Source organism: Arachis hypogaea, chromosome 11 (assembly GCF_003086295.3).
Source record: "Arachis hypogaea cultivar Tifrunner chromosome 11, arahy.Tifrunner.gnm2.J5K5, whole genome shotgun sequence".
NCBI lineage: Eukaryota > Viridiplantae > Streptophyta > Magnoliopsida > Fabales > Fabaceae > Arachis > Arachis hypogaea.
In genome coordinates this window covers 609,973-623,452 of record NC_092046.1, presented here as the reverse complement: position 1 = coordinate 623,452, position 13,480 = coordinate 609,973, and the positions used below count along the sequence as shown (strand labels likewise).

The 13,480-nt window shown below is 33.5% G+C and overlaps 1 protein-coding gene across 2 annotated transcripts; it reads left to right on the top strand.

Annotated features, from left to right (window-relative positions):
- The first annotated feature begins 1,443 nt into the window (after positions 1-1,443).
- On the top strand, positions 1,444-12,490 carry LOC112719678 (ABC transporter G family member 32). Of its 2 annotated transcripts, XM_025770321.3 has the most exons (24): positions 1,444-2,097; positions 2,460-2,580; positions 2,684-2,772; positions 3,998-4,082; positions 4,415-4,574; positions 5,003-5,079; positions 5,147-5,200; positions 5,287-5,377; positions 5,458-5,759; positions 6,036-6,317; positions 6,561-6,877; positions 6,957-7,117; positions 7,204-7,307; positions 7,456-7,618; positions 7,703-7,822; positions 7,910-8,001; positions 8,073-8,405; positions 8,546-8,836; positions 9,005-9,088; positions 9,179-9,312; positions 9,385-9,612; positions 9,710-9,881; positions 10,675-10,929; positions 11,948-12,490. In XM_025770321.3, the coding sequence occupies exons 1-24, from the start codon at positions 1,823-1,825 to the stop codon at positions 12,215-12,217; spliced, it is 4,260 nt and encodes a 1,419-aa protein (XP_025626106.1). In that variant the 5' UTR covers positions 1,444-1,822; the 3' UTR covers positions 12,218-12,490. The 2 variants fall into 2 exon arrangements, with proteins under 2 accessions (XP_025626106.1, XP_025626107.1); XM_025770322.3 differs by lacking the exon at positions 5,003-5,079 and having other exon boundaries at positions 5,294-5,377.
- Positions 12,491-13,480: the final 990 nt, after the last annotated feature.

The following is a 13,480-nucleotide window of genomic DNA, read 5'->3' as shown; positions in this document are numbered from 1 at the left end:
GTCTCGTTGGTGGGATAGTGACATGTTATATGATATATGTGACATATCATCAATTATTATGTGACATGTCACGTGATTATAATCCTTCGTGATCCCTTACAACAAAAAAAATTATTTCAATAAGAGAATTAATTTCACCTCTGATCAACAACCATTTAAGAGATTAAAATAATAAAAAATAGTATGTATACACTAAAAATTTAATCATCAAATCAATTATTACATATCATTTTTATATATATACATGTATTGTTATACATATTTTTATGTATATTTTATATTTTAATATGTATTTTATGTAAATAGACGACTAATTTTCAGTAGGTCTGTAATATAATAATTAAAATAATTTGTATAAAATCAGTTTTGTTTTAGGTTAAAATATCTGTGCTCTCATATATATTGCAACCACTTTGCAAGTGTGCAAAGATAAAAAAGAAGACAAATCAATATGTGAATTTTTTTTGTTGTAATGTATATTTTTTTATATTTTATATATTATTTTAATATGTATGTGAGTATTTTCTTTAGACTAAATCTCGTGCATGAACCTCTTTCAATAACGTAGAACAAATAGAGGAGAATAACGTTTTACGTGTGTTTCCATTTGATGATTCTTGGCTTTGTGCATGGAAGTAAAGAAAGAAAAAGGGAGATATAACTCGCAACAACACTTAAATCCAAAATACAAGCTGAAAAGGGAGGTAAGTTGCAAGTAAAATCAAACGTAAAAGTTCCGAAAACGCTTGCCCCTTCAATCATCACGACTAGTAAACCACCGTAATGTACAATAATGCTTCATACTTCATTTTCAAGTTGTGGCCCTTTTCCCAAAATCGGGACAGTACTAACCCACCATGTCTACCGTTGGATCGTGGTCACCACTCACCACTCACCACAAGGATGAGATTGTAAATTCTCCATCCCGTTCTAGTCTACTTGTTATATCATTCTAAATGACCACCGTACTCTTCCGATACTGAAAAAAGTATATTTTTTTTTCCAATAACTGGCTTTTATTGAAAATATTATTCGATCTATCTTTTCACAAATATTAAGAATTAAAGGGAATATGTTTCACAGTGTTTGTAAATTAATTGAAAAGTAAAATTCATATTAAAATTTGTGGCTGAAAGTCGAAACCATTAGTATTTTACACCCATTAACAAGTCCATACACATACAAGTACAGGTACAGTTATGCATTTATTTAACTCTTTATCAAAGTCAAATCTATTTATTTATTTCTAAAATCATAATCCAGAGACAGTGTTAGTGTTAAAGTGTTAAGGATTAAAAGGCATTATCGCGAGGGTAGTTAGTTAGCGGTAGCGCGTGACAGTCACAGTGCGAGAGCCTCGTGTTTGATTTTGATTTTTCTGAATTATTGTTTGTTTATCCTTTCCCGCGGCTATTAAATGAGGGAAGGTCTAACTGGAGAGATAAAGAAAGACACCAGAGTGTTGTGCTCTTTATCGTAGTGCACCAACTCAAACCTCAATATATGTGGAGAGGGAAGAAATATTCAAGTCTCTATCATTTAATGCACACCTCAACTACCTGTCCAAACAACACTTAATCTATATTTGTAGTAGCAGTAATAGTAGTTGTATCGTTGTACCTTCTTCAGTTTTTCGTCATTTCTCATCTCTTTCTGTCTCTCACACACTAACACCACCGTTGAACTGACCAGTAACCACCCTCACACCACCACCAACATCTCACGTTATTATTGTTATTATATTCTATTTTGTTCGAGTTTGTTAGACAGTCAGGGGTTTCGTGAGCTGCCCGCTGGCAGAGAAGGTGGCCGAGGGGGCGCAATGTGGAATTCGACGGATAATGCGTTTGCGAGATCGACGTCATTTCGGAAGGAAGGGGAGGATGAGGAGGCGCTGCGGTGGGCCGCGCTTGAGAGGCTCCCTACCTACAGGCGAGCGCGGAGGGGAATCTTTAAGAATCTTGGCGGCGACAAGAGGGAGGTCGACGTCGCAGACCTTGGTATGCAGGAGCATCGGATCCTTCTCGAGAGGCTCGCCGATGCACTCGATGATGATCCCGAGACGTTCTTTCAGCTCATGAGAAGTCGATTCGACGCGTAATGATAACTTCTTTTCTGTGCATTCATAAGGAAAATGTAGAATCTAGTAAACTTATAATTCAGAGTTCTGAAATCAGAAGTAGTATATTTTTCAAAATAAAAATCTAAAAAAAATATTTGTTAGGTGTTACATTTGATGTACTCGTTATGTACTCTTACTATAAAATTAATTATAATTGAGTCTATATTATTGTTAATAGAAAATGATGTAGGTAATAAGTACTGTCTTTACTCTGTTTCTTCCATGTGTAGTTGGAAATAGTGTTTGTGATTTGTTGTATACTTATTATTTTGACTGGATCTTTCGTTTTTGCTTTGAATGTAGCTAATAATCCTTTTATTTTTTTATGTGTCCGCAGAGTAGATTTGGAGTTTCCGAAGATTGAAGTTCGGTTTCAAAACTTGACAATAGAGACTTTTGTCCATGTAGGAAGCAGAGCATTGCCTACAATTTCCAATTTCATTTGCAATATGAGTGAGGTAATATATAGTATTTCCTGTATTTCTCTTAGGTTGACTTGAATCAACAATTTTTTTTGTTTTTTTATATAGTTTTTTAATTTGATTTCGGTTTGTATTATAGGCTCTTCTACGACAAATGAGAATATTAAGAAGGAAGAGAAGCAAATTGACAATTATTGCTGATATTAGTGGGATTATAAGACCTTCAAGGTCAGTGATCAAAGTTATTATTCACTTAATTCTAATATTTTATTAGATTCATACTGGCCTTAATGTCTTATTGAGAACCACAAGAAATAGTTTGAGTATTTTTTATCGCAAATTTGTGTAATATTGGAGATTTCAAAATTGAAAGACAAAGTTAGTATTACAGTCGGCTGTATCTTTCATAAATAGAAATCCTAAATGTTTAATTTCTGTCCTTTTTGGAGTGCTGATATTGTTCACGATTTGTTGGATGCGAACCTTGTTAGATAATATATACAATTATTAGCCATGATCATTTTTAAGTGGTTTGGTGGAAATTATGGATGCTTAAATTTTTTTAAAAGAAATTAATGAGTACATAATTGGTGGGAACAGAGAGTCAGAGAGTATTCCTGCTTGTTTGTTAAAACTTTTTTATTTAAGTTTTAATGTGTTTTTTTTTTTTTTTTTTGTCTATTTTAATATGTGGTTATGCCTAATTGCTTATAGATTTGCATTGGCCAAATAGAATATTCTTTAATAGAAGAATGGTTATTATTATTTTTTAAAGTTTTTCTTCTCAATTTTTGTTAAGTTCAATTTTATTGATAATATAAAAAATTTGATATGGTCATTCAATCAATTAGATTCATGTTTAAATAATTTTTTAAGTAATGAATTTAAGAATTTATTACTTATATAGCAATACACATCTATACAAATTTTTTTACAATTGACAATAAATAATTTAAGAAAAAAAAACTAAAATATTATTATCAGCGTACTTCATCACACAATCCCGTCAAGTATTTTCCTTCGAATTTTTATTTTCTATCAATTATTTTCCCTTTTTCTTTTTGGGTATTTAATAATGCATCCTTTTGTAGAATCATTGTCCCTGTATTACATTGATATGTGCCGAACAATAGAAAAAAAATTTTGTTTAATTTTTAGTTGTCGCAACTTGTTATCATCCATGTTGGCTAAAGTTTTCTATTCAAAATTTATTCATAATTTCACATATAAAAAACAATAAAAATATTGATAAATTAAATTAAAATATGATTGTTATTAATTAATTATGTATTTAAATTATTTTTTAATCAATAAAATAAAAAAATATTGGTTGTCAGGAGTCAAATGGTATTTACAATAAAAAAATTACAGACGTAGCAAGATTGTTTAAAATAACCATTAATAAATTAATTCGCTATGTATATGATAGGATATTGTTTTGTCATTGTTGCAGACTAACGCTACTGTTGGGTCCACCAAGCTCTGGAAAAACGACACTTCTATTAGCTCTTGCTGGTAGGCTGGGACCTGGTTTACAGGTATACTAATTAAGTAGGCTAATTACACTCACGTTGAACAATAGTATAAGAATCCTTGCTAGAGTCTCTTTTAAACTTGATAACATGAGCCAACGAGCTCTAGTTCAAATGACATAATCTCGTTTGAGTCTTACTCCTAATTTTGGAAAAAAAAAATTAATAACATGAATCATCATGTGAATGGAGCAATAGGTTGTTTGGGTTTTGAAATTGATAATAACCGAAGGCAATAAGCACTGGTAGGAGTTATGTCTACATTTTATTTTGGACTTGTATCTTTGTCTTCTTTTCTTTTTGTCACCACCTCATTTTTGTTCTTATGTCATCCACAGATGTCAGGGAACATTACTTACAATGGACATGGTTTGAATGAGTTTGTTCCTCAGAGAACGTCTGCATATGTCAGTCAACAAGATTGGCACGTGGCAGAGATGACCGTGAGGGAAACTCTCCAGTTTGCAGGCCGCTGTCAAGGCGTCGGATTTAAATTTGGTAATGTGTTATGATAAACAAGTTAAGTTGAGTTGTTGATTTTTATATTCAGTTCATTAGGTAGTATTTGATGGAGAGATAGAGATTGAAATAAGTATTTTGTTTGGTATAAAGTGAAAGACAAAAATTAAAACAAGAATGAAATTCTAATTTAATTTGTACAAAAGGTAAAATTGGAATTAATTAATTGAAATGAAGATATTTTAGGTATAAAATATTATTAAAGTTTCAGTCTCTATCTCTAAATATTTTAGTCCCTGTGTCCCTTAAAATACTAAAATTTTAGGGGCAGAGACAGAAATTTAAATACGAGTCTCTGAACCAACAAATATGATAGTGAACTTCAGTCTCTGTCTAAGTACCTCAAAACAAAAGCTACCTTGGAAAATACTTCCAATTCTAAGTACTAAAGTTTTGAGCGTTAACAGATATGCTGCTAGAGCTTGCTAGGAGAGAAAAGAGTGCTGGAATAAAACCAGATGTTGATCTTGATCTCTTCATGAAGGTATGCTCTTCATTAATTACGAAAACTTGTTACACAAACTAATAATCGAATCTATTGTCTTTTGTAGTCAATTGCTCTTGGAGGACAGGAAACAGATCTTTTGGTAGAGTACATCATAAAGGTATTCATTATGCAAATTGCGAAATAGTTTAGTATTTGTTGAGTCGATAAAAATGTAAGAATAGAGCTGAGATATTTCTCACAAAGATATTAGGTTTGGACATATGTGGAGACACATTGGTGGGAGATGAAATGCTCAAGGGAATCTCAGGAGGACAAAAGAAGCGACTTACAACAGGTTTATTATAACATTGACATATAATTTGTCTTACATTTTAGTATGAGCTATGCTAACCAATTGATGTGTGAGATTTGTAGGCGAGTTACTAATTGGTCCAGCAAGAGTTCTGTACATGGACGAGATATCAACCGGCCTCGATAGTGCAACCACTTACCAAATCATTAGATATCTTAAACATTCTACCCGTGCACTTGATACAACCACTATCATATCTCTTCTCCAACCAGCTCCTGAGACCTATGAATTGTTTGATGATGTCATTCTATTGTGCGAGGGTCAGATTGTTTATCAAGGGCCCCGTGAATCTGCTCTTGAGTTTTTCAAAATGATGGGGTTCACTTGTCCTGAGCGAAAGAATGTAGCAGATTTCTTACAAGAAGTAAGTGGTAGCAATATTTGATTCTTTATTTTAGGGATGTTAGATTCAGTAGAATATCAGATGTTCTGGTATCCGGATGGTTATTCTGGATAATATGAGTGTATTGTGTTTGAGAAATTAGTAGTATTTTACTCTGGACGTTCATTTTTTAATTCATATTGGACCAAATAAATAGCTCATTGTACACATTGTACAAATACTCCATTGGTTCCTAGTGAGATTCTTTTAATAAAAGTGCTGGCCTCTGAAACTTTCTAACTAATTTTTTGTTAACAGGTTACGTCAAAGAAGGACCAGGAGCAGTACTGGTCTGCTCTGGACCAGCCTTATCAGTACATAGCTGTTGGGAAGTTTGCCCAAGCGTTTTCATTGTATCGCGAGGGAAAGAACTTATCAGAGGAGCTAAGAGTTCCTTTCGATAAACGCTACAATCATCCCGCAGCCTTGGCTACTTGTACCTATGGCGCCACCAGGCTTGACCTTCTCAGGACAAATTACCAGTGGCAGAAGCTTCTTATGAAACGGAATTCATTCATCTATGTTTTCAAATTTGTTCAGGTACTGTGTTTAGCCTATATAGTTAAAGGTGGAAACTCAGGTGCAATGGACTTCAGGTGAAATTGATAGCTGAAAGCAGTTAGATAAAAATTTAGTCAAATCAATCAAACTATCTAACGGCTCTCAACTATCAACTTCACGTGAAGTCGACTGTACCTGAGTTTCCACTAATTTTAGATTTTGTTTTTATTGAATCAACCACCTTCAGAAGCCGACAAAGAAGAATGTATTTATTCTTTGCAGCTGTTTTTGGTAGCTTTAATTACAATGAGTGTATTTTTCCGGACAACGATGCACCATAATACAATTGATGACGGTGGATTATATCTTGGTTCACTGTACTTTTCAATGGTTATTATTCTCTTCAATGGTTTTACCGAGGTGTCAATGTTGGTTGCAAAGCTTCCAGTTTTGTACAAGCATAGAGATTTGCACTTCTATCCTAGCTGGGCATATACAATCCCTTCTTGGTTCCTTAGCATCCCAACTTCTCTCATGGAAGCTGGTTGCTGGGTTGCTGTCTCTTACTATACAATTGGATATGATCCTTCAATTATCAGGTAACTCTCAATTCTAACTGGACTTTTGTGTATTCTTAAGTTTTTTTCATGAGCCATTTTTGTGTTTCTTGATTTGCAGATTTTTTCGGCAATTCTTGCTTTATTTCTTTCTGCACCAGATGTCTCTAGGCCTATTTCGTCTGATAGGATCCTTGGGGCGGAATATGATAGTGGCCAATACTTTTGGATCCTTTGCCATGTTGATTGTGATGGCTCTTGGCGGATACATCATTTCAAGAGGTTATATAGGAATTCCACTCTGCATTCTCCTAGTTTGATTTATTTATTGAACTGTGTTTTATGAAGTCTTTGTCATTTTTTGATAGATCGCATTCCAAGTTGGTGGATATGGGGTTTTTGGATTTCTCCTTTAATGTATGCACAAAATTCGGCTTCCGTGAATGAGTTCCTTGGGCATTCCTGGGATAAGGTATCATTTAAACCGTTTTAATCATAACTTTGAGAGCTATGTAACAGTATTTATTCACAGGTTAATGCTGTAAAGTGATGATCTCTATTTAGTATGCATTCAATCCAACAATTTCCTTACTCCCTTGAAATTCTTCTCTTTATTACAGACAGTACAAAATCAGATCACCAACTATCCCTTGGGTAAGCTAGTGTTGAAACAGCGAAGTTTGTATCAAGAGAGCTATTGGTATTGGATTGGTCTTGGAGCAATGGTTGGATATACAATTTTGTTCAACACATTATTTACTATCTTCTTAGCTTACCTTAATCGTAAGACAAATTCCTCTGTATACTAGTCCCCTTAATTGTTTAAAATAGGACAATTTAAGATCTTGTTCTCCTTATTTTCTTCAGCTTTGGGAAAACAACAAGCTGTAGTTTCAAAGAGTGAGCTAGAAGAAAGAGAAAAGAGAAGGAAAGGTGAAAGTGTTATTGTTGAGTTGAGAGAGTACTTGCAGCATTCAGCATCTAGTGGTTTGTAAAATGTCTATACATATTTTCTTTGCCTGTTTCTGTTCAGCTGGGAAATATGACATTCATTTTATTGTATTGTCATCCCAGGAAAGCATTTCAAACAAAGAGGAATGGTTCTCCCATTTCAACCTCTTTCCATGGCTTTCAGCAATATCAATTACTATGTGGATGTCCCTTTGGTGCGTAAAAAGAAACCCCCTTTCGCCCCTAAAAAGTGTTCTTAAAGATATTTGATTTATTATTTCTTCAGGAATTGAAACAAGAAGGGATACAAGAAGAAAGGCTGCAGCTGCTTGTTAATGTTACTGGAGCTTTTAGGCCTGGAGTGTTGACAGCATTGGTTGGAGTAAGCGGAGCTGGAAAAACCACGCTAATGGATGTCTTGGCTGGAAGAAAAACTGGAGGTGTTATAGAAGGGAACATATACATATCTGGTTATCCCAAAAGGCAAGACAGTTTTGCAAGAATTTCTGGTTATTGTGAGCAGACAGATGTTCATTCCCCTTGCTTGACTGTCTGGGAGTCCTTATTGTTCTCTGCTTGGCTCCGGTTATCTTCAGATGTTGACTTTGAAACGCAAAAGGTGAAGAGTTATATTATTTGAACTCAGTCTTTGTTTAGACACTAGACAATACAGTTACCAAAATCATATGAACTTGTCATTACTATTTCATTTTTGAAAGTATGCATTATTGCTTTTGAAGAGTTTGATTGGCATGGCAGGCCTTTGTTGAGGAGGTAATGGAACTGGTGGAACTCACTCCATTGAAAGGGGCACTAGTTGGTCTACCTGGAATTGATGGCTTGTCAACAGAACAACGAAAAAGATTAACAATAGCAGTTGAACTGGTTGCAAACCCATCTATAGTTTTCATGGATGAGCCCACTTCTGGATTGGATGCCAGGGCTGCAGCCATTGTAATGAGAACTGTTAGGAATATAGTGAATACTGGCCGAACCATTGTGTGCACAATCCATCAGCCTAGCATAGACATATTCGAATCGTTTGATGAGGTACATATTGTAGGCCAGTAGGAAGCTTTTCAGTTTTCATATCCTTTTGTCTATAACTACATGCAACATATGCTAGTTTCTGTTATATAAATGTATAGTTTATACTTTATAGCTTAGCGTCACGGCCTTGGACACACTAGTCTAACCAAAATCCAATTCCTTTTATAGCTTCTGTTTATGAAGCGTGGAGGAGAGCTCATATATGCTGGTCCACTTGGCCCTAAATCTAGTGAACTTATCAATTATTTCGAGGTTAGCTAATTGATGCTTAGCTTTCACTTATTTATGTGATATATGAATGGTGATGAAACAATCCTCAATTACTTATCTATGTGATTGTAGGCAGTGGAAGGGGTTCCGAAGATCAGGTCTGGATATAACCCTGCAACATGGATGTTGGAGGTTACTTCTTCAACAGAAGAAAACCGTTTAGGAGTGGACTTTGCAGAAATATACAGAAGATCAAGTTTATACCAGTATGTATAAATTTCAAATTAGTACTAAATAAATAACCAGTTTCTGTATACTAATACACCATTCATGTAAAGGTATAATGAAGAATTGGTTGAAAGCTTGAGCAAGCCGAGCAATAATTCAAAAGAGTTGCATTTTCCAACCAAGTATTGTCGGTCATATTTTGATCAGTTCCTAACTTGTCTTTGGAAGCAAAATCTATCTTACTGGCGTAACCCACACTACACTGCTGTTCGCTTCTTTTACACTGTCATCATCTCCTTGATGCTTGGCACAATATGCTGGAGATTTGGTGCTAAAAGGTCTTTTTTCTTTTTCATGCTAATTTTAGTTTGTTTTACACTCCCACTGAATCTCATGAATTTCTCAACATGTTTTACTCTTGCTTACCGTTTTCAGAGACATGCAGCAAGATCTATTCAATGCCATGGGATCCATGTATTCTGCAATCCTCTTCATTGGCATAACAAATGGCACAGCCGTTCAACCTGTTGTTTCGGTTGAAAGATTTGTTTCATATAGAGAAAGAGCTGCTGGGATGTACTCGGCCTTACCATTTGCTTTTGCTCAGGTATCTTACATTTCAGATAGGGGTGTTCATGGTCCGGTCCGGCCCGAAGACCCGGCCTGGTCCCGAATCTTTTAGGAGCTAATTTTGTGTGATTTTACCTGGTCTAGAGCTGGGTAAGGGTCTCAAAAATAGACCCAGTCATTATTTCGGGTCCGGTCCGGTCCATAGTTCGGGTCACCCGAACTCAGCCGGTGGCTCAGTCATCATACACAATTAATATTTTGTGTTATTATTGATAGATGATGGCTATTTTTATATGGAGTTTAAGTATTATAAATCTTAATATTTTGTGTTATTAGTCATTATAAGACTATAAGTTAATGTTTTATACTTAAAATACATAAGACTTTAGACTAATGCATAATATTGTGTTATTTGTATTTATTTAAATATTTGGTATTATTAGACAATATTAATATTGATTGTGGTTATGTTTAATTTTAGGAAAGGGTTGATTTTTGTTATATTTTTCTAAGTGAATTTTACCATGTCAAATAATGGTTGGAGTCTTAGACATTTGGATATTTTTACATGTTAACTTATAATAAGGTAATGTTAACGGCCCGGTTTTTACCCGATTTCTATCCGGTATAATCATAGCCCGAAAGTGTGTAGGTTTCATCGGGTCTAGGGTTGGATTCAGATCTAACAAATAGACTCGGTATATATTTCGGGCTGAGTCTGAGTCACATCAAACTCGGTTTCACCCGATCCATGAACACCCACAATTTCAGATGAGAAAGATTTATTTTGTAATAAGTAGATTAATATGTTGTACTTCTTGGATGTGCAGGTTATTATTGAGTTTCCTTATGTGTTGGCACAGGCTATGATATACTCCACAATTTTCTATTCCATGGCTTCCTTTGCCTGGAGTGTTGATAGGTTCCTATGGTACCTGTTCTTCATGTATGTTACTATGCTGTATTTTACCTTCTATGGAATGATGACAACGGCTGTCACACCAAATCATAATGTTGCTGCCATTATCGCTGCTCCATTTTATATGTTATGGAACCTTTTCAGTGGTTTTATGATTCCTCATAAGGTATGAAACCTCAACCTCAATCTTTAATTCATTTATTCTGCATTATTTGCCAAGGTCTTGAGTAATTAAACTGTAACTTTGGACTATTTGGTGTTAACAGAATGATTTGATGATGTAGCATTCTTTCAAGGATTTAATTAATGAAGAAAATCTTGATGAATATAATAATAGTTTACTCTGTTGAATAACCAGCAGCCAGTAACTATTATTTACTACTACATATAGTGTTTATTTGGACACTATTAAATTGATTAAAAAAAGTTTTTTATTTATTTTTTAGTGTGTTTGGTAAATTTTTAGTAGTAAAAGTAAAAGTATTAGAAAAATAAAAAAAAAATATATCTTTTTTAGAAGTTACAATTTACATTTTTTTAAAAGATTTTTTTTAAAAAAAAATTTTCACGTAATAAATAAACAAAAAAATATTTTTATATTGTTATACCCAAACATAATTGATAAATAAAAATATCCAAACATAAAATTACTTTTACTTTTTTACTATAAAACACGGACACTTCGTTGAGTTGCCGTGTCCGCGTGTCGGACGAGTGTAAAAAATTCTTGTCGAGGCAAATTTGGACACACCTAAATACTATCACGTGTCAACGTGTCTAGCCTTATTCTTAACATGTATTCTTAAAATAAATTCAAAAATAGTATATATTATTATTATTTATTATAACAAAAAATATTTTAAATACTTTATATAATTAAAATAAGACATTAAAAATAATTAAAAAAATTAATTTATTTTTTAATATCAATAAAATTTCAAAATATTATTACTATTTATCCAAAAAAATATTTTATATTTTATATATGTGTGTCCCCGTGTCTTGTAAAATTTTAAAATTTATGTGTCATCCATGTCGTGTCCCGTATCGTGTCGTGCATCATATTTTTTTAAAAGCTCCAAACAAGTCTATATTTTAGTTAGATTTTCCGGTTAAATTTCATACATTACTTTAAAATGATCCATTTAAGAACTTTTTTCTGGATGTGGCTTTAATTTTCTCAGAGAATCCCTGTTTGGTGGAGATGGTATTACTGGGCAAACCCTGTAGCCTGGAGTCTTTATGGTCTCCTGACTTCACAGTATGGTGGTGATGAAAAATCTGTGAAGCTATCTAATGGGAATTCCATGGCTATTTCGCAAGTACTCAGAGTTGTGTTTGGATACAGGCATGATTTCTTGTGCGTTGCCGCTATTATGGTTGCTGCCTTCTGCCTATTTTTTGCAATAATATTTGCCTTTGCAATTAAATCCTTCAATTTCCAAAGGAGATGATGGTATTTATATGCACTTGCAAATAAAGCCCCCAAAATTATATATGTACTCAATTGTTGTATGTTGGATTCTCCGCACCTCATAAAATAAGTGTGTATAGCATAGATAGAAGAACTAGAATGTGCTTTTTAGGGTTTGTAAACTAATAAGAATATATTGTCAAATTTTTATTGGTTGAGTATAATTTTATTGTAAATTTACACATTCTTGGTTTGTAGGATTTGTTGGATGAAAATTCACATATTCTTGATTCATATAAAACATACTTATAAATCTTCTGTGTATTGAATTGCAGCTACAGTTTACCTAAAGAGCCAAATAGTCAATTAGTATATGAAATGTTATGCAATTTTTTTTGGATGGTAATGAACAAACCTTATCCCTTGGGAGAAATACAAAATTTGTCATCTAGAAAGGTGAATATGGATATAATAATTGAGTTTCAAACTTTCAATTGTTTAATCTTTTAAAATGCGACGGAAGTGAGGAAACATATTGCTTGCGGAAATAACTCCGGACGATATAACAAGTTACAATTTTATTAGGACAATTTGAAAAGAATTAGTGTCGTTAAGAGTTGAATTGTTTGTCTAATTTGTATTGTGTTATGTAACAAAGATGTGAAATATGGATACTATTTGTTTTTTGGTTGTGTTTTTTTTTTACAGGTTTGGTGTGCTTGACTATCATTTTTTAGTAGGCAATGATCGTTCCCAAGAATGTTGAAAGAACATTTTCTAAGTTGGACTGAGATATCCATTAGTAAAGAGGTGCCTAAGAAATGGATGGTGTGTTTCTATATGATTATTTGGAACATTTGGTTAAAAAGAAATAGAAGGATTTCCAGCACAAGGAAAAAGGGATTGACGAGATTATCCATTTTTCCTTTACAAACTACAAGAAGTGGTTAGATGTGAATCCTTTCTGTTGTTGATAGCAATGCCGAAAATGATAAAGGATAAAGTTTAGCGTTCTTTGTGTTGCCTAGTTCTTTTTTATATAGTTTGTGCTGATCTTATTATCGTCTTCGTATGCTCCACCTGTTGTGTTGAGCTAGTTTCTTTCAAAAAAAAGTGAGGAGACATATTATTAATTATTATAATGTCCTAAAGTCATTTTAGTATTCATATAAATGACTTACTCGAACTATTACTCAACCAAAAAATCAAAGCGTTGGTTTCGACTAATAAGGATAGACATAAGAAAAAAAGATAATTTTGCAATTTATAGACTCAAATGGTGAATATACAAGTACAATATATG